Below are 19,821 nucleotides of genomic sequence, written 5' to 3'. Positions count from 1 at the left end.
CTGGAAGATTATAATTCTTCAAAATATACAAGCACTGAAACAAATGACAGCTAGACTGGCCAGCAAAAGCTGTCCACGCATTTTTTTCGAAACTTTAATCTGGTATCATTTTTGAGATTGTCAAAATTGACATATTGTCATTCTAGCCCGGCTTAGATAATTTTGATACTTCTGGCTATAAATTATTTTTTTGTTTAATTCAACCTACCATCTTTAAAATGCAGAGTTGTAATGTAACATTATGTTAGAATTAAAATGTTAGAAGATATATTCAATGCTAATCTGGTCAAAATGGTCCAAAAATTGATGCGTCTGGACTGTACGTAAATGGGCACTGAGAAAGGTCATAAAATTTATCAAGGAACTCCTAAAGAGCATCATCAACTTTCACACATTTTTAGGGTTCCGTAGCCAAAATGACAAAAACGGAACGCTTATAGTTTCGCCATGTCTGTCTGTCTGTCCGTCCGCGGCTTTGCTCAGGGACTATCAATGCTAGAAAGCTGTAATTTTGCACGAATATATATATAAAATATGCCAACAAAATGGTACAATAAAAAATGAAAAAAAAATTTTTTTGGAGTACCTCCCATAGACGTAATGTGGGGGTGATTTTATTTTCTCATTCAATCTTGTAGTGTGGGACATCGTTGTGTAGGTCTTTTAAAACCATTAGGTGGTTGCTAAAACGATTTTTCGATTCAGTGATATGTTTACAAAATATTCAACTTTAAAGTGCAAATTTTCATTAAAATCGAGCGTCCCCCCCCCCTCTAAAATCTAAACCGGTAGGTGGAAAAATATGAAAAAAAAACAGGATGGTAGTACTATAGCGGTTAAGTTTTCTTGAGAATTATTAGAAGTTTAAGAGTAAATAGCAGCCGAAGGTATAAAATGTACCTAAACTTGGAATATTCCGTAATAAATACGAAATATTACTTATTTTTTTCATAATGGCTACGGAACCCTATTATGGGCGTGTCCGACACGCTCTTGGCCGGTTTTTACTTACTACATGACTTTTGATGCAGCTTGAAGAGTCCGAAGTATAATTTAATATCTGGAAAATTTAAATAATATCTAAGTATCAACATCGTTTAATCAGTGTACAGCAAGTGTTGTCAGCCTTTTTTTTTGCCGCGGTTTCTCGTGGACAGCTTTCGCTGGCATTCATGATAGTTTACCACTTTAGCATAGATTAAACGCACAGCGCATATCCCACAGCAGTCACAAATAAGTGTCACTGTCATAGGAGTAGGAACGAAAAAGTCACAGACCTTGTGTCACTGGGGTCGAACGTGTTAAATTATTTCTAAAAACTGGTCAAACACAACATACACTTGTGCTGCGGTCAGGAGTCATTGGCAGTAGTGGTTGCTAACCTAAAGCGACCGGTTACCAAAAACAAAAAAGTTGAAGTTGAAGTGTTAAATTATTAAAGAGATGTATTTTATGCATATTCTCTATTGTCAATGTTACAGTCAAACGCGTCCCTAAAATACCACCAGCGCACGCATACCGGCGAGAAGCCCTATCAGTGCGCCAGCTGCCCCAAACGCTTCGCCGACAGCAATCAGCTGCGCATACACACGCGCCGGCACACGGGAGAGCGGCCATACTGCTGCCGCCACTGCCGGCGGACCTTCACGCAGAAGCCCGCGCTCAACCGCCACTATAGGGTCAGTAAACCGCTCAATCGCCACTCAGGGTCAGTAAACCGCTCAATCGCCACTCAGGGTCAGTAAACCGCTCAATCGCCACTCAGGGTCAGTATACCAGCGCTCAATCGCCACTCAGGGTCAGTAAACCAGCGCTCAATTGCCACTACAGGGTCAGTATACCAGTGCTCAAGCACTACAGGGTCAGTATACCAGCGCTCAACCGCTCTGCCTTCTTGAATCTGTTAAGTCACTTAAAGTTCGGCAGTCGTCACCCAATCAAAATTGTGACCAGCTGTAAATTCTCCACTAAGGGTCAGTTTTTTTTCAATTACCAGTCAGGATCAAAAAGTTTTTTACCAGGTTCATACACCAAGCCAATTCGCCACTACTGTGTCAAAATTTTACCAGCGCTCATTGCCACATACAACAGTGCATCTGTAACATACAGGGTCAGAAGATATTGTAGCTCAATTAGCCATAAAGGGTCAGTATACCAGCGCTAAATCGCCAATCAGGGTTGTTATACCAGCTTGCATGAAGCCTATATACAGGGTCAGTATACGAGCGCTAAAATTAAACACAGATCAGCATACCGCTAAAGCCCTACAGGGTCAGTATACCAGCGCTCAATCGCCACTACAGGGTCAGTATACCGCTCAATCGCCACTACAGGGTCAGTATACCGCTCAATCGCCACTACAGGGTCAGTATACCGCTCAATCGCCACTACAGGGTCAGTATACCAGCGCTCAATCGCCACTACAGGGTCAGTATACCAGCGCTCAATTGCCACTACAGGGTCAGTATACCAGTGCTTAACCGGCACTACCGGGTCAGTATATCAGCGCTCAACCGACAGCCACTACAGGGTCTGTAAATTCAAAAAACCTGACTGCCGTCTTGAATCTGTTAAGTCACTTAAAGTTCGGCAGTCGTCACCCAATCAAAATTGTGACCAGCTGTAAAATTCTCAGTAATACTTTTTTTTTTCATTTACTTAGTCGGATTTAAAAAATAATGTTTTTTTTTCTTTTCAGGTTCATACAGGTGCCAAGCCATATTCCTGCCAGTACTGTGCTAAAAATTTTAGTCAGTCTAACTCATTGAAGCTGCACATACGAACAGTGCATCTGAAAATTCCAAATAACAAGAAACGCGGCCCCGACAGTGAGAAAAAAGAAGATATTGTAGAGAAATTAGAATAAACGGGAATTTGTAATAAAACGATTGTGACCTAAACGGAGATTTTATTTGTCGTTAAATAATGCTTGCATGAAAAAGTACCTATATTTATACCGGGTATGGCCTGTAATACGAGCAAAAAATTAAAACAGATCATACTCATAAAACTAAACAACATTAGTACAGCGACTTTTACAAATAATGGAGTCTTTAAATTTTTCTTTTTTCATACAAATTAAATACTGCTATCAATGTACGACATCCTAGAACCCAACTGACGTCGTCTGTCACGCTACAAGCATCAAGGATTTTGCTTTACATTGCTTCTTCGAATAAACTTAAAAGTGTAATCAAAATTAAAAAACTAATTATTTTTAAAAGTCGCTGAACTAATTGTCTTCAGTTTGTGGAGTATGACCTATGTTTTAGTTATTTGCTTATATTACAGGCCACACGCGGTATAATAATTAAGCAGTACATTTTGCTCAATGAAATCTAAGATTTTTTAAAAACGAAGTAAAGTTACCGCATCCGGCGTTACGAAATACTTTTAAGTTTTTTTTTTAATTAGCATGTAATGTCTCACTGCTGGGCAAAGGCCTCTCCCCTAGATTTCCAACTCGCCCTGTCGGCACTTATGTCTGGCCAGTCACTAGTAGGCTTAGATTATTTAATACGTCTAGGCAGTCTAGGTTTCCCACTATCTCCGCCTTGGTTTGCTGCGGCGCCGATAGCCATCGTGGGCATGGGGGATCCACTGTGCCACTGTGTGGTGACCTGTGCACACCTTTCTGGGTGCATGCGGCAAACGTGGCCAGCCCAGTTCCATTTGAACTTTTAACAATATTATTGCAAAAAGTATTTTGAATTTACTTTTTCGCTGACTGTACATACTTACATAGTCGATAATATATGAAACCATGTAAGAAGTATAAAAAAACAATTAACATAATTTTTAAGAGTAAATTTTCAAATTTTCTAATCCATTCTCATAGTAAACTAAAATGCAAAATCGTTATTTATAATTTTGTAGAAAACCAGAAAACCCTAGTTTTTTCTGTTCCGTGAGAAAACCCAATGAGAAAATTGGTATTTTTAAATGATTTTTACTCATAAAAAATGCAATAACTAAACGCTATCTGACAGCTGTTACTATTTAATTTAAGGTGTTTTTCAGTACATTGAAAATACATGAGCGCGCCTGAATTTTTAGGTTTATTGTTGTATACTTTGACAGAAACTCATAAAATTGATAATAAAAACAGCATTATTTTAAAATAATAGAGTGAAAATTGCAAACAAAAACAATTGGGTCTTTTTTGTGTAAATTTAACATAAACTGTCACGTCACCTCACCACGTCAAATTTAATTCTATTTATTAAAGTAGTAAAAACGCCTCAACTGATCCCTTCAATGAAAATAGTAAACGAACTATTTATTTATTGTTGTTGATATGAATTACGTACTCAAATTACAATAATTACGCCAAAAATGACTACAAGAAAACTTGTTACAGCTAAATAGAAGTTCTATAAACCCAACAAACCCTTTAAATCGTAATTTCATCGCGCGAAATAAGTGATGCATTTAGATTGAAGTGATCATAGTCCGTAATTGTAAACTGCTAAGTGAGATGTTACCCGTTTTACTTTTTAATAACATGGAAGGGAGTTCTAATTCATTGAACAATAATGCTAACAGTAGTTTCGGACATTCTTATGAGGACAGTGTCATATTAAATTCGGTTAGAAGCCGAAAAAAGGTTTCGGAAACTGCTAGTTGTCCGGTTTGCAGTTGTACGATACGGCAAGGCGAATTGGAATCACATTTAAATTTGGAACTAGAACGGTTGTTTAAGTTATCCAACGGTGGTTCTAAAAGAAAATTAAGTGTTACTAGTTCGGGTTCTAATTTAAATCCTCTGCCTGGATCTAGTACTGAAGAAGTGCCAGATGACCAAGAAATAGATGTCAGTGGGTGCACAGGAAGCGATGTTTACCAGGTATTTAGCTTAATAATTATGGAAACTTGCATAGTATCTGAGAGTAGATCATTTATGAGCATATTGAATGACTTTAATGTGTAAAAAAATTAAACTTATTCTGTAAACTGACTGCAATGGAATAGGAAGACTATCATTGCTAGAAAAATATGCTGCAAGATAGGTATATGGTAGAAACCTTTTCTTTCAAAACATTAATTATGTTGACGGTTGAAACAACAGAGAAATATTTACTGATTCCGAACATGTATATAACTCACTATCTTAAGTTATGCAACTAACTGTAATCATCATGAGAGATGAGACCTAATTCTGAAATATGAATACATTTTGATTCCCATGGGATAGCAATAAAAAAATCCTTGGCAGACAAATTTACAAGCAAAAGCTAAAAATAAATTTTGTCCAAGTATTTTCTATAGAGAACTTCCTAAAAAGTTAAAAATAAAAACAATAGTTCCTGATAAAAATAAATATGTCTGTGAGACTGCCAATTCTGTTGTGCATTTTTTTTCATATATGGATTTAGGATTTTCATTTATAAGCCATATGTGCCAAAATCAATGTATGAAAAAATGCACATAAATGAATTGGCAATCTCATCGACATCAATATTATGTTTTTATGGACTTAAAATTGATTAATCAAAATTATATAATACCCAGTATAAAAATGTACTTTTACATTAGATTGAAATGAAATAATAATTTTATTTAGACTTTACCAGCACCTTTGCACACAATCCATAGATCAGGGTTCAATTGTATAACAAAGTACAAGCTAAAATTATGTATTATTATCGAAAATACAAACTGAGACATGGATGCACCAGCGCTGGGAATCGAACCCAGGTCCTCAGCAATCCGTGCTGCGTGCTATAACCCCTACACCACCGCTGGGCAGGAATCTAGACACAATTTTTCCTATGCATACATATCTCAGATTGCTTATTTCTACTACGCTACTTATGCAGCAGCACTAGCTATATATTATTACTAAATTTCAATACAAAATTGGTAATACTATGTATTTACTTGTACTTTCTTATGCATTTGGGCTCTGACAGTTGAATTGAAATTCCAGGATTTGATTAAGGAAATTCTTGAAAATTACATCATGGACCAAATGTCACGTCTCTAATCCCAACAGTTTAAACTTCGAGATTTTATCTCAATACCATGAGAATATGGGGTTAATAAGTTGCCTATGTGTTAATCCAGATGCCCAGCTGTCTACTTACCGAATTTCATCCAAATACGTCAAGCCATTTTAGTGTAAGGAGCAACAAACATATATGAGTACACACACCTAAACACAAACTTTCACATTTATAATTATTAGTACTAAGAAATTATTAAAAGGATTAAAATTCAAAGTCTCAAATACAGTTTTTATTATGTAGGTAGGATTTAAGCAATGGTCCCATGACAGGTTGTGATTCTACCCTACATTGCAGTCGAATTTTGTAAAACGGTGAATAAAAAGTGCAATTGATTCAAAGCCTGCTTTATATTGAAAAACTATAATTTTAACATTCCTCTTAAGTTCATCTGTATCTAACTAAGTTTGTAATGAAATCTTGTGATCTTGTATTCATTTAACTGTCAAATCACGTGAGTTAAAATTAGCATTTTATAAATGAAGTGCATATATTAATCATTGGTGAGCAGTGGGTCACTCCAGGGTAGGCAGCACGCCAGCCTACCGCATGAGGGTAAATCAAGTAGATTAGAATTGTTTCATGTTCCTAATGGTGACATGGTGTTGTACGGAATTCAAACTCACATCAAAGAAATGTACGAGAATGTACTAAATTGTATGCTACACATACTTACGAGAAAAGTGTATGTTCAGGTTCTAAAGCTTTCAATAATAATAATCATCATCCCAGCCTATATATGTGCCCACTGCAGGGCACAGGCCTCCTCTCGGAACAAGAGGGCTAATAATAATTAAATATATTTATTTAATAGTTTGTTTACAAATTCTACATAGGTACATAACAAATAATAAGTACAATCAAACTATCAAAAGGGAAAGTGACTCAGCTTATGCCTGCACCTTGCATAACAAAGTCCCTCTTCTTCTTCTTTTCTTTTTTAATTAGCATACAATTTAGTACATTTTCATATATTTTTCTGATTCACAAGAAATTTGAAAAGTCAACCCCTGCTGCTGCTGCCTGCTGTCGAATAGATAGCGCCCGCCAGAAAGTATCCTTCCTGTCGGTGACATATTGATAACTGTTTGTAATTTTTTTTAGCATACAATTTAGTAAAATTTTCGTATTTTTTTTCTGATTCACAAGTAATTTGAAACACAACTGCTACATAATGAAATAGATAGCGCCCGCCAGGAAGGATACTTGACAGATTGATCACTGTTTTCTCGTAACTACGTATAGTAAATTTACAAAACAGTCAACATCATAAATAAGTGATCATTTTTGTACCCTGTTGCTTTCAGTCGTTACACAATTTTGTATGGCTTTTCAAACATGATGTTAAAGTGACAAGGTACAAAAGTGAATACTTATTTATGACGTTGACTACTAACTAGGCAACGGATAAACATACTTAAAAAATATATAATAGGTACATGCTTAAAAACATATTAAACATCCAAGACTTAGAGCAAACATTCCTATTTTTCATACAAATATCTGCTCTGGCAGAGGATCAAACTCAGGAGTAAAAGCTCAACCACATTCACTAACCACGGGGTTATTTGGTTATTATTATTTTAATGATTGTTTTCAACCCTGGCTCTAACTTATTCCAATTTCCAGCGCGTCCACTCGAACCGCCTCCGCCGGCTGCGCGCGCGGCGGCGCGGGTCCCCGCCGCCCCCCACCGGCGAGTGCCCGGTGTGCGCCTGCACGTTGCCGACGTCCCGGCTGCAGCGGCACGCTCTGCGCTGTCTCAAACGGACGGGGGCCGCCATGGACGAAGACGTGCCGGATACCAGCTCAGAGGATGAGAGTATTGATGTTGAGGTCAGTAGGTACTTTTGGACTCCGTTTCCACCAGAGCATTCCGGTTTCATTTGCCAACTCAGGATTTTCTCTGAGACTATATTTTTATCGGAACTTTCATAAAACAAACCTCACCTAACTTACTGTGTTCTATAACAAAAAAAGCGGCCGAAATAGGGTTCCGTAGCCATTACGAAAAAAATAAGTATTATTTTTCGGAGGATTTCGTATTTTATACGAAATCTTCCAAGTTTAGGTATATTTTATACCTTAAGGCTTAGTAAGTTTTCCTTGTAAGTTTGATATACTGAACTTACTACCATCCTGAATTTTTTCAAATTTTTCCACCCACCTGTTTAGATTTAGAGGGGGGGGGACGCTAGATTTTAATGAAAATTTGCACTTTAAAGATGAATATTTAGCAAAAAATCACTGAATCGAAAAATCGTCTTAGCAAACCCCTAGTGGTTTTAAAAGACCTATCTAACAATACCCCACAATATAGGGTTGGATGAGAAAAAAAATCACCCCCAATTTACGTCTATGGGAGGTACCTTATAAAAATTTTATTTTTTATTTTTAATTGTACCATTTTGTCGGCATAGTTTACATTTATATCCGTGCAAAATTGCAGCTTTCTAGCATTTATGCATGGTCCCTGAGCAAAGCCGCGGACGGACAGACAGACACACAGACAGACATGGCGAAACTATAAGGGTTCCGTTTTTGCCATTTAGGCTCCGGAACCCTAAAAAACATTAGAAAATGCACTGTCAAAAATTTCTGATTTCGAAGAAAATTCAGAGTTGGGAAATGAAACAGTAAGCAAACCCAGAACCTGGATGTGCAAGGAATGTGTTTTTCATGAACCAATCGAAACTCTTAATTTACACCGTTAAATCTGTTTGACAGCGATAACGTTACCAACTTTCTAACGGTATTTGAAGCCTTGGTACCCGTACTATCTTGCTATCTTGTATGTTCAGAACGACGAGCCTTCGGGCTTCGGCGCGGAGTACCAGTGGTGCGGCGAGTGGCGCGTGAGAGCGTCCGCACTCACGGCCGAAGCGGCGCACGGGGCCGTCTGCGTGCGGCGCGCCTCCAACGACCAGGCGCTGGTGAGTACACCTACAGACGTCCACTGCTAGCCGCAGGCCTCCCCCTCCAACGGCCAGGCGCTGGTCAGTACACCTACAGACGTCCACTGCTAGCCGCAGGCCTCCCCCTCCAACGACCAGGCGCTGGTGAGTACACCTACAGACGTCCACTGCTAGCCGCAGGCCTCCCCCTCCAACGACCAGGCGCTGGTGAGTACACCTACAGACGTCCACTGCTAGCCGCAGGCCTCCCCCTCCAACGACCAGGCGCTGGTGAGTACACCTACAGACGTCCACTGCTAGCCGCAGGCCTCCCCCTCCAACGACCAGGCGCTGGTGAGTACACCTACAGACGTCCACTGCTAGCCGCAGGCCTCCCCCTCCAACGGCCAGGCGCTGGTGAGTACACCTACAGACGTCCACTGCTAGCCGCAGGCCTCCCCCTCCAACGACCAGGCGCTGGTGAGTACACCTACAGACGTCCACTGCTAGCCGCAGGCCTCCCCCTCCAACGGCCAGGCGCTGGTCAGTACACCTACAGACGTCCACTGCTAGCCGCAGGCCTCCCCCTCCAACGACCAGGCGCTGGTGAGTACACCTACAGACGTCCACTGCTAGCCGCAGGCCTCCCCCTCCAACGGCCAGGCGCTGGTGAGTACACCTACAGACGTCCACTGCTAGCCGCAGGCCTCCCCCTCCAACGGCCAGGCGCTGGTGAGTACACCTACAGACGTCCACTGCTAGCCGCAGGCCTCCCCCTCCAACGGCCAGGCGCTGGTGAGTACACCTACAGACGTCCACTGCTAGCCGCAGGCCTCCCCCTCCAACGACCAGGCGCTGGTGAGTACACCTACAGACGTCCACTGCTAGCCGCAGGCCTCCCCCTCCAACGGCCAGGCGCTGGTGAGTACACCTACAGACGTCCACTGCTAGCCGCAGGCCTCCCCCTCCAACGGCCAGGCGCTGGTCAGTACCCCTACAGACGTCCACTGCTAGCCGCAGGGCTCCCCCTCCAACGACCAAGCGCTGGTCAGTACACCAACAACATAAAGACGGTCTGATGGCCAGTGGCTGGTGAGAACCTGACTATGAAGCCGCAGGTCCCAGGTCAATTCCCAGCCGGGCAGATATTTGTATGTATAATACAGATGTTTGCTCTCTGGTCTTGCGACATTTAAATAACCAAATTTGTCTTTACACGAACCTCGTGAAGGCCGAGAAGGACAAACTCAGCAAGTACCTTGACTTGGTCACGAGGTGACTGCTATGTGGGATGTTGACTCGACGGTCATTGTCCCGATAGTCGTTTCGGCAAACGGTCTAATAGCGAAGAGTCTCGACCAACATCTCAAGAGACTCGCTAGATGGCTGGATCAAGGGCCAGATACAGAAGGCGACTTCTGGACACGGCACGCATCGTCCGGAGGCTCCTCACTCTGCGGCCTGACCACCGGAGCTTGGGCCCTGCCCCGTTACGGCGGCAAACTAGGTTAGGTTTTTATAATATTTTTATTTTGTATGTACTTTTCTGTATTTTACTTTTTAGAGCTATTATAAAAACCTAAACCTAAGAATGAAAGAAAAATAAAGAACATAATAATTTTATTTATTCAGACAACTTGATCCAAAAAATTGGTATTTCCTTAAGACTATGTTAGTAATTATAGCTAGCCAGTGAAAATAATGAATGAAATAGTGAGTAATAATGAATTTAGTATTTATTTATCTTTTATCCATAATACAAGCTTTGCTTAGTATGGGACTCAGTGAATTGGTGCCATTAACCCCATGATGTTTATTTATTGTTAATTTATTTATTTAAAGTCAAAGTCTGCAGTTAACTTCATTGCTTGCGAGCAAGTGTGGTGAAATAACCTTTATATCCAACTAGTACAATAGTTAACTAAAATATTTCGTTATAATTTAAAGAATTCCGAGAAAAGTGTTGTTTATTTCTTCAGGTGGTAGACGGAGATGAGGACACGGAGTTATACGGACCTCCGCAGTACTCCCCTTCTAGGATAGCACCGGATGTAAGTATTAACAGCAAATCATGGTGTGAAGCACCACAAAAACTCGGGACTACTCTGTAAAAAGTTATGCCTGGCCTGGTCATACATTACATACAATCAGTGACTGAACAATCAATCATCCCCTGTTTTCTACCCATAGGGTAGGAATATTTTTTTCATCTCTCCTGTTCGGAAAGTTTCATTTTCATGGGTAGATAGATAGCAGGGTGGAAAATTGCTTTTTCATCTCTAGGGTGGAAAGTATTTTTTTTTTTTAATTTTTACGATCAGCCACGGAGTCGAAGATAATTAAGTTACGTCACTGACACTTTTTTTCACGTTTCGGCATGGCCATCTAGATGCACGTCGTGACCAAGAAGCTTATATACAACACTGGAGGTTGAACGCCGAACATCCGTTTGAAACAAGAGATCTTTATTCCGTCACGAATATATTCCATCTTTTTCTTTAGAATTAAGAAAGAGATGGAAGTCATTCGTGAAATGTGAAAGAAAGAGCTGGAATACATAAATTAGTAATAAAGGTCCAATTTCTTCGTTCGCGTTCAACCTCCAGTTTTGTATATAAGCTCCTTGGTCGTGAACAACTTGTTTTTTTTTAAAGTCGGCCGTGGCAAGTGGCCAGTGCGAAAAGGTTGGAGGTTGGATATAAGTTAATAAAATTTATTATTATTCTCTTTTTTGTAGTATTTTTCCTCACAGTCGAAATGAAAAGTAGAGTGTCTAACTCGGGTGAAATTACCATTTCCCATCGAACTATTGGCGCTCTCACTTCGTTCGAGCGCCAGAAATATCTCGGGTGAAATGGGTCACTTTCCACCCTTGGTTATCAATCTACTATTCCAACTTTAAATGGGAATACCCTTGGGGTTTACGCTTTCCAATGAAAAAAGAATTACATATCAAAATCGGATAATAAATAATATTAGTATTGAAACGACCGCGAATATTCCGATGATCTGATTGACGGACTACTAAAGACTTATAGGAAACCATGTTATATTAATAATGTTATTCCATTCCAGGCGCAAATAACCCCAGTGGAAGAGAGACAGACGGACGAGCCGGTAAGAGAGGGAGAGAGAGGGGAGAGCAGCGAGAGCAGATTGAATGCGGAGATACACACGAACTTTACGGAGCCACTCGCGCCCAGCAAGCATAACGGGCTGGTGGAGGCCAGCGCCGAGGTATATGCTATATCAATAGAATTTATAAAAAGTGTAAACAAAACCGATTTCATAAAAAATCTTGTATAAACACCCACTGGATTGCAGCAATAATACATTTATCTATAATTCGTGTCTTTTAACTAGACGTCTAATCACTTTTTTCACCAAAATTCACTTGATTTCAATATTTAATTTTCATTTAAATAATCTTCGTCAAAATCTGACGTTATTTCTTGAATGAAACATGTATATTAGGCGACCCGACGAAGGAAAATCAGCAGGGCTACTACGAAAGTCGAAACTCGAAGTTCGTGTCGTGCGGTCCCTCTCGACACTTATACTGTGTATGTATACGAGAGCGAGAGGGACGGTAGAGGCCCATTTTTTAGTTTTTCGTAAATAACTCGTAAACGCTGGGCCACAGCAAAAAATGTTCTAAGACATAAGTAATCTACATAAAATTCTCTACAAAAAAGGTTTTATAAATTTTTTCTCTGAGATCAATATTTCATGAGATATGGCGGGAAGAAGATGGAAGATAAAAAATAAGCATCTTTTTTTAAGTATGGCGATGGATGGACGCAGAAACTACTTGACTGATTTGCATGAAATTTGCCATACGTGTAATATATATACCCTGGTATTTTATATAATGACCCGGATAACTCAAGTCTTAAATCGAGTTTAGCTCGACATGTTTCGGGCTAATGAGCGGCGGCGCGCAGTGCGCGTGTTGCAGCAGCCGCTGAGTCGCGTTGCTCCGAAGACGAAGGGCTACGGATTAGCCCGAAACATGTCGAGCTAAACTCGATTTAAGACGTGAGTTATCCGGGTCATTATATAAAATATGAGTGAGTCTCACGGTAGTTTCATGTTCAAAATATATACCCTGGATTCACATATAGGCTACTTTTTTCTTTGCCCGCGACTTCGCTCGCGCAGAATTAGTATGTAGTTTAAAACTTTGTGCTCCTTTTGATCCCACAGGAACCATAGATCATTATGGAATAAAAAGTTATTTTGACTAAAAGTTATATTAACTAAGGTAATTTTTCTATATTATAGATATCATGCCCACCAAACTCCCCTTTAAGTTTGTCATACTACTTCCGGGACACCCTGTATACATAAAAACAATAAAAATTAACAATAAAGAAACAAAACTGATAAAGTTTCAACCTGGAACATTATTATAAAAATGCTGTTTTCTCTTTCAGACCAGGATACAAGCTTTAAAAGAAAGAATAAGAGATTTAGAAAAGAAGCAGAACAGCGCGTCCGAAGTAAGTTCCATGTTTAATATCATATGCGACCAGAGCAAGCACGTTCACATAGAGGGGCATTTCTATCTGCCGTTGTACCCTGAGTTTATCTCTCCGATTTCAACAAAATTTGGAAGGTACGCCCAGTCCATTCACTCTTCTGTGGCCCGGCGGAAGACCAGTGCTGGTTTTCAACCAGCGATATGCTGAGCCGGGACCTTTTTATAGCGGCAACATTTCTTAATGTTATTTTTCCTAACCTTAATGTGTCATTGCTGTTATAAATAAATTATTTTCTTTATTTCTTTCTTTCCATGATTCCGAGCTGGAAAAACAGGGTCTCCAGATGTGTCCCCAAAATATTGTGATGTGTCCGTTTTGTTACGAAAATTATTAAGAAAAATGTGTAACAAAACGGACACATCCATACAATATTTTGGAAACACATCTGGAGACCCTGTTTTTCCAGCTCGGAATCATGGACTGAGTCTGCCTCCCAAATTTTGTTGAAATCGGAGAGATAAACTCAGAGTACAACGGTAGATAGAAATGCCCAGTGACGTGATTCTTTGCAGGAACTGTTCATTTTGGATCCGATTTAGTGGCAACAGTATTTCAATGCACGCGTTCACACAAGCATACGGTCAAATAAAATGTTCTTAGACCACTTGGTACTTACAGATAGCGCGCGAGTTGAATGCAGTCGGGGCCTGAGGTGAAGAGCGGGAGCCTCTCCCCCCGCTCTCCACACGCCCCGCCTCAGTCGCCTGTAGTGTAGTGCTGTCTTTTCCGTTTTTTTTTTGAGGGTTAATTGAGTTACATCCATCGTGTTAAGTCACATTGCGGCCATGATGGATGAAAGAGATAAAAAGTTAGGTGCTAAGTCCGTTTATATAATTATGATTGGTTTTTTGGAGTCTTTTTGTATTTTTTATTTCAACTCCAAATTTGTTACTTTAACGGGTATCCCGTGAAACCATATCGAAAATACAAACTGAGACAATACAAACAGTAACAAATTTGGAGTTGAAATAAAAAATACAAAAAACTCCAAAAAACCAATCATAATTTGATTGCTTAGTAGCGACATCTCTTGTCTGGGTTGAGCGGTTGGTTCCGAAAGGTGTGACGTCTGTCGACGCCACATAGATGTCGCTAGTGCTGCTGCTTAAGTAGCAAAGTAGAAATAAGCAACCTGAGATATGTATGCATAGGAAAAGTTCGTCAGTTCGTGTCTAGATTCCTTTCCAGCAGTGGTGTAGCACGCAGCACGGAATGCTGAGGACCTGGGTTCGATTCCCAGCGCTGGTCTCTTTTTCTGGTTTTTCTGTGCATCCATGTCTCAGATTGTATTTTCGTAATTACTCAGATCCGATGTTTATTCGATGCCTAGTGCCTATAACACAAGCTCTGTTTAGTTTGGGACTAAGTTAATTGGTGTCAAGTGTCCCATGATGTTTATTATTATTTGTTTGTTCCAGGCGAAATGTCTAATCTGCCTTGGATGCTATACGTCCCCTACTGTGTCTATACAATGCTGGCACGTCTACTGCGAGGTAAGGAGGGGGGGGGGGGGGGTAGTTTGAAAGTCCGTGCCGTAACCGTCTTTAGAATAGGACGGATCCCATTTACGTACAAAGAAACAGTTAACCCAACAGCAAAAAAGTACTTTTTTTAAATATTCAATGTATAAACAAAACTTTGAAATGTCAATTAACTATCTTTTATTTTTCATGCATTGCAATGTATTGTGAAATAGTAGATTGTTACAAGAGCATAAAACGAGTCATTTTACCCGAGACGGTACGGCGAGGATGGATAGACACGTCGAGGGGAAAATGAGTTTAATGCTCGAGTTTTACACTCTGCTTTTCACATAGTTTGCTAGGAAATGAAATAGCAACAGAGGAAACATTGTTCACTTACTATTTTTCATTAATATAATTATAAATATTTAGTTTTACTAATTTATTTCGATTTAATTGATTTTTATATATTTGATAGTTTTAAACAAATTAAAAATTATTAAAAAAATAAATTGAAACTTTTTTGTTTGTGGCTGTTTAGGCCTGATTGCCTTGTTCTTAGACGAAGAGTTTGCTTTATGCACTAGAGCATAAAAAATCGTTTTATGTCGCCTAGATCCAGCTAAAATATTTAAAAAATATATACCTCGTTGAGTTTCTTCCGGATTCTTCTGAACAGAGGTTTTTCCGAACCGGTGGTAGATTATTTGACATTCGTAAGTGCTTGTTATAGCCTAAATTGAATAACGATATTTTGACTTTGACTTTGAAAAACGTACTTTACGAGCATGAGAAGTGAAAACTATATTTTTACAGGTATGCTGGCTAGAGTCGCTAAGGGCAAAGAAGATCTGTCCGCAATGCAACGCTATCACAACTGCACAGCATCTGAGAAGGATCTACATGTGAACAAAACCATAGAGCACAATGCAAATTGGTTAAACCTGCAAAGTAAAGGTTTCCTACTATATTATATATAGCAGGGTTTCTCAAACTTATGGGTCCACGTACCCCTGTTAAAGTTTCTAGACGATAGCGAACCCCCCCCCAAAGAAAGTAATAAAATTGACTGATGGAGAAACTAAAAATAAAAATACAAAAAGACTCCAAAAACCAATCTTAATCATCTTGCTTGTCTTGCAGCCTGGTGGTTTTTGGAGTCACGTAAACCTTGTCGCGAACCCCCTACCGTCAAATAGCGAACCCCTAGGGGTTCGCGTACCCCAGTTTGAGTAAGCCTGATATATAGTATCCGACGCATACAAATATTGTTTGTATGAGTGAAGCGGGTTGCCACAGACAAGGCACGGTATGCGACCATAAAAGTTACAAGTGCTACAGTACCACATAACTTGGTATTTGTCGACTCCTGATTTTGCCATTTTTTTTATTTAAAAGCTGGCTAACGAGCAGGCGGGTCACCTGATGGTAAGTGATCACCGCCGCCCATCACCTACAGCATTATTAGGACTGCGGGTGCGTTGCCGGCCTAAAACTAAGTTGGGTCGGATTTATTATTAAGAAAATGCAAATCAACAAATGTGATGCCGCCTCTGTTGGTTTAGTTCGAATAGACGGAGACGGCATCACATTTATCTGTCAAATAAAATTAATTAACAACTCCTGGGCGAAGGCATCCTCTCTTGACCTCCACAGCACCAGTTCCGACGCTATGGCAATGTTTAGCCAAGAAAAAATATAATTCAGTTGAAAATTGAATTTAGCGTTTTTTTTTTAATCTATATATTAGAATTGTGCCGCTCACGACTTTGGCCGACTAGCCGATTAGTCGGTTGTAAAGAAGCCGACTAATCGGCCGACTAGTCGGCCACGCCGATCACAGCTTCGGAGATTTCCGTGACGCTTTGTTATCATTCAGCTGACATGATGATATCAAAAAGAAAGTCTCGTGTATGGTTTTTTTTTCCAACTATTCCCGTAAGGCCAAGTAGCTACCTATAATAACTAATGTATAACTAAAACCAAAATATAAATTCTCGTGTGGGCAACGAAAAACAGTAAATACTACAAGAATGAACAGCTTTTTATGTAATGTGATTCCTACGTGTTCCTGTTCCTGTGTATACCTACCTACATGAAAATAAATATTTTATTGAAATATACGTACAAAGTAAGAAACCGGATAGCCGGCGCCTTTGCCGACTATTCGCCGACTAGTCGCCGACTACGAAAGTGGCCGGATTGTCGGCTATACCGACTAGTCGGCACATCTCTACTATATATTTCTCTCTTTCTAAAACACTTTTCTCTATGCAGTTACTATGGCGCTACTTGCGTGTGACCTCATGCCAGGATTTCTTTCTCGATCTAATCTTGAATTTCAAACCTTTAACTGTTTATGTAAAGAAAGATAGCTTAGAAATTGTTTTTCCGTTCGATGACGTGTTTGATATATAAAATATTGTTGCCCGCGACTCCCAACTATCTCCATACAGAAATTCGTCTAAATCGGTTCAGCGGTTGAAGCGTGAAAAGATAACAGACAGACAAGTTACTTTCACATACATAGTATTAGTAGAGTAGGGATTTTATTTCTAAAATAAATAAATTATTGTCACTTTTTGTGTGAGAAAGTTAACAATTATGTCGAATGGCGCTTGTATTTTTTGTGGTATAGGGCCAGAAAGATGGAATATTAATTTTTATAAAAGAAATTTTTTAGGTTAGAATTATGTTTTCAATTAAAAAAAAGCACAATATTAAAATCTGCTCATTAATAATTTTCGTTTTGTGTTCTACATAAATATAATATTCCTTTTGCTATTGTATATTTGTATTTAATTTGGAATGTTTGGAAAAGTCTGATTATGTAATTGTTTGCGTAAATGATTATTTTAAGTTAATTCTTAAGTTACTTTTTGTAGGTCTGTCCTTGTATAGTTTACAATCCGGAGTTGATACCGTGGTGTCTCGCTCACGCTAATGGTATTCAATACAAGAATAAGAGGGATGGTATGATACGAACTACGAATTTCAAGAGTCGCCCCCAAGAGAACTGATTTTTTAAATCACATGAATATGCCTTTCTGAAGTCGAGTTTAACTGCATCTTTGTCAGAGACATCATTATCAGTATCTTTGTCCCGCAAATGTGTTACGCTTAAGTTGTGAATTTTACATTTGACCTGAGCCATACGTCAAAGTTAAAATAAATCAAGAAAAACAGTGTATGATGTCCAATTAACTTATCGATTACTGAACTTTTTAATTAGAACTGTAGTTTTGTAGCTATGGTACTTTCGAGTGATGTGATTATAAAAATCGGTCTCCCAGGCACTTTTCTATACTTTCTGCTTTTGTACTATTCCGCAAAATGGACGTCCAAGACAATATATAGCTAAGGTTCGTTAGGGAACTTTAAATGTTTAAAGGGCAAATCGCCATGAAATAGGAGCTCCGCACCGCGGGGCTTTGTAGGCTTGGATGAAACGAAATTGTACGAATGCATAATATTATATGAAAGTGTATTATTATTAGTATAACCATAACTCTTTACCGGCCCGGATAATACCGGAATACCGACCGTTTGTACACGCCCATAGAAACTCGTGTCAGTGTGGCGTATATTAGGGGTTTTTGAGATAAGCTAGATGGCGCTAGTATCGTTCAGTCAGGCTTCTATAGGCAGTGCCACCAGAGTTGAGGTCGCGCACACAAGACGTCATGCAATGGCAGCGGGATTTTGACATTCACTCATTCATTCTCCATTTATGCAATCAGTTCCTCGTGTAGGGGAGACCGAGGAGAGTTGTGACGTCGATTTTTGGGTACTTATTAACTGCTGGCGAGCTCGCATATAACGTGCGTTTTGATAGCTCGACACTTGAACTAAAAAACGCGCGCTATTGCTAGCTAGCTACCAGTCATTAAGTTCCGAAAAACGTTGTCACTACTTTCCTCTGTCACAACTCTCCCAGGTCTCCCCTAGCCGTGTGTAATTCACTTCAACTCTCGTGGCGCTACCTATATCAACTAATCTACAAAATGTAATAGGTCCCCACGACGCTCGAGTAAACTCTCCATTTTAGCGCCCCTATTAATAATCCATACATAACATAACACTACATCCCTCAGGACGTAAAGCTGCTTTTCCACCAGAGACGAGCGCATCTTCGCACATCTCTGGTGGAAACCACATTTACTTTATTTGCCCGAATTTCACTTGGCATAGGTACCGACGTTTGCCATAAAATATATAGAACCCGTCTCCATTTTATCGTCATGTCATCATCATCATCATCATCCCAGCCTATATACGTCCCACTGCTGGGCACAGGCCTCCTCTCAGAACAAGAGGGCTTGGGCCATAGTTCCCACGCGGGCCCAGTGCGGATTGGGAACTTCACACGCACCGCTGAATTGCTTCGCAGATTTGTGCAGGTTTCCTCACGATGTTTTCCTTCACCGCAAAGCTCGTGGTAAATTTCAAATGTAATTCCGCACATGAATTTCGAAAAACTCAGAGGTGCGAGCCGGGGTTTGAACCCACGACCCTCTGCTGCCGTAAAAGCCGTGGTGGCCTAGTGGCTCTGTAATACGAAGTGCAAAATTCTAACTTCGTTACTTGTGGTCTCGCTGACGATTATATTATTTAATACGAGAGCGAGAGGGACGGTACGATATGAACTTCGATTTTCGTAGTAGCCCCCAAAATTATAACTTAAATTAAAAACTACATTTAAAATTTGAATTTTTGACTTAAGCTAAATTATTATGTATACAATTAAAATATAAGCCTGCTGTGAATATAGTGTACAATAAATATAAATAAGATAGTTACTTATGTTAAGGATGTAAATAAAAGTATTTTCTATAATATAAGTTTTATTTATTGGTAAAATTTACACGTGCCAATGATTCTAAGATGAGGCACTGATGTTTTATAGAAAACATAC

General features: G+C 39.7%; 4 protein-coding genes across 6 annotated transcripts in view; 2 read left to right on the top strand and 2 right to left on the bottom strand.

Moving 5' to 3' along the window:
* The window catches only part of LOC141444512 (uncharacterized), a gene marked incomplete in the record, with an annotated part of 19,762 nt that extends 16,862 nt beyond the window's left edge, over nt 1-2,900 (top strand). Inside the window, 2 exon segments of the mRNA XM_074110061.1 lie at nt 1,482-1,679; nt 2,699-2,900. Coding sequence (XP_073966162.1) covers nt 1,482-1,679; nt 2,699-2,866 — 366 coding nt within the window.
* Nucleotides 1-6,285, bottom strand: part of LOC141444837 (uncharacterized) — a 38,648-nt gene extending 32,363 nt beyond the window's left edge. The window contains exon 1 of the mRNA XM_074110550.1: nt 6,087-6,285. The gene's annotated coding sequence lies outside the window, so the exon portion shown is untranslated. The remainder of the gene's footprint in view (nt 1-6,086) is intronic.
* LOC141444833 (uncharacterized) overlaps nt 1-19,821 on the bottom strand; it is a 337,995-nt gene that overhangs the window by 309,452 nt on the left and 8,722 nt on the right. The window lies entirely within an intron of this gene.
* Nucleotides 4,244-16,585, top strand: RNF220 (ring finger protein 220). 2 transcript variants are annotated; one of them, XM_074110563.1, is made up of 8 exons: nt 4,244-4,846; nt 7,635-7,841; nt 8,807-8,938; nt 10,879-10,950; nt 11,975-12,136; nt 13,336-13,401; nt 14,862-14,936; nt 15,723-16,585. In XM_074110563.1, exons 1-8 carry the CDS (start codon nt 4,478-4,480, stop codon nt 15,813-15,815), a joined length of 1,176 nt encoding a protein of 391 aa, XP_073966664.1. In that variant the 5' UTR covers nt 4,244-4,477; the 3' UTR covers nt 15,816-16,585. The 2 variants fall into 2 exon arrangements, with proteins under 2 accessions (XP_073966664.1, XP_073966665.1); XM_074110564.1 differs by lacking the exon at nt 4,244-4,846 and adding an exon at nt 6,466-6,560.

Source organism: Choristoneura fumiferana, chromosome 30, assembly GCF_025370935.1.
Source record: "Choristoneura fumiferana chromosome 30, NRCan_CFum_1, whole genome shotgun sequence".
Classification (NCBI taxonomy): domain Eukaryota; kingdom Metazoa; phylum Arthropoda; class Insecta; order Lepidoptera; family Tortricidae; genus Choristoneura; species Choristoneura fumiferana.
This window is presented reverse-complemented; position numbering and strand designations above follow the sequence as displayed.

Excerpts from the sequence above, each read along its gene's own strand:
- RNF220 (XM_074110563.1), top strand. The coding sequence starts at position 4,478 with ATGTTACCCGTTTTACTTTTTAATAACATGGAAGGGAGTTCTAATTCA. Across the intron at positions 4,847-7,634 it reads CAGGAAGCGATGTTTACCAG|CGCGTCCACTCGAACCGCCT; the intron begins GTATTTAGCTTA and ends TCCAATTTCCAG. Across the intron at positions 12,137-13,335 it reads TGGTGGAGGCCAGCGCCGAG|ACCAGGATACAAGCTTTAAA; the intron begins GTATATGCTATA and ends TTTCTCTTTCAG.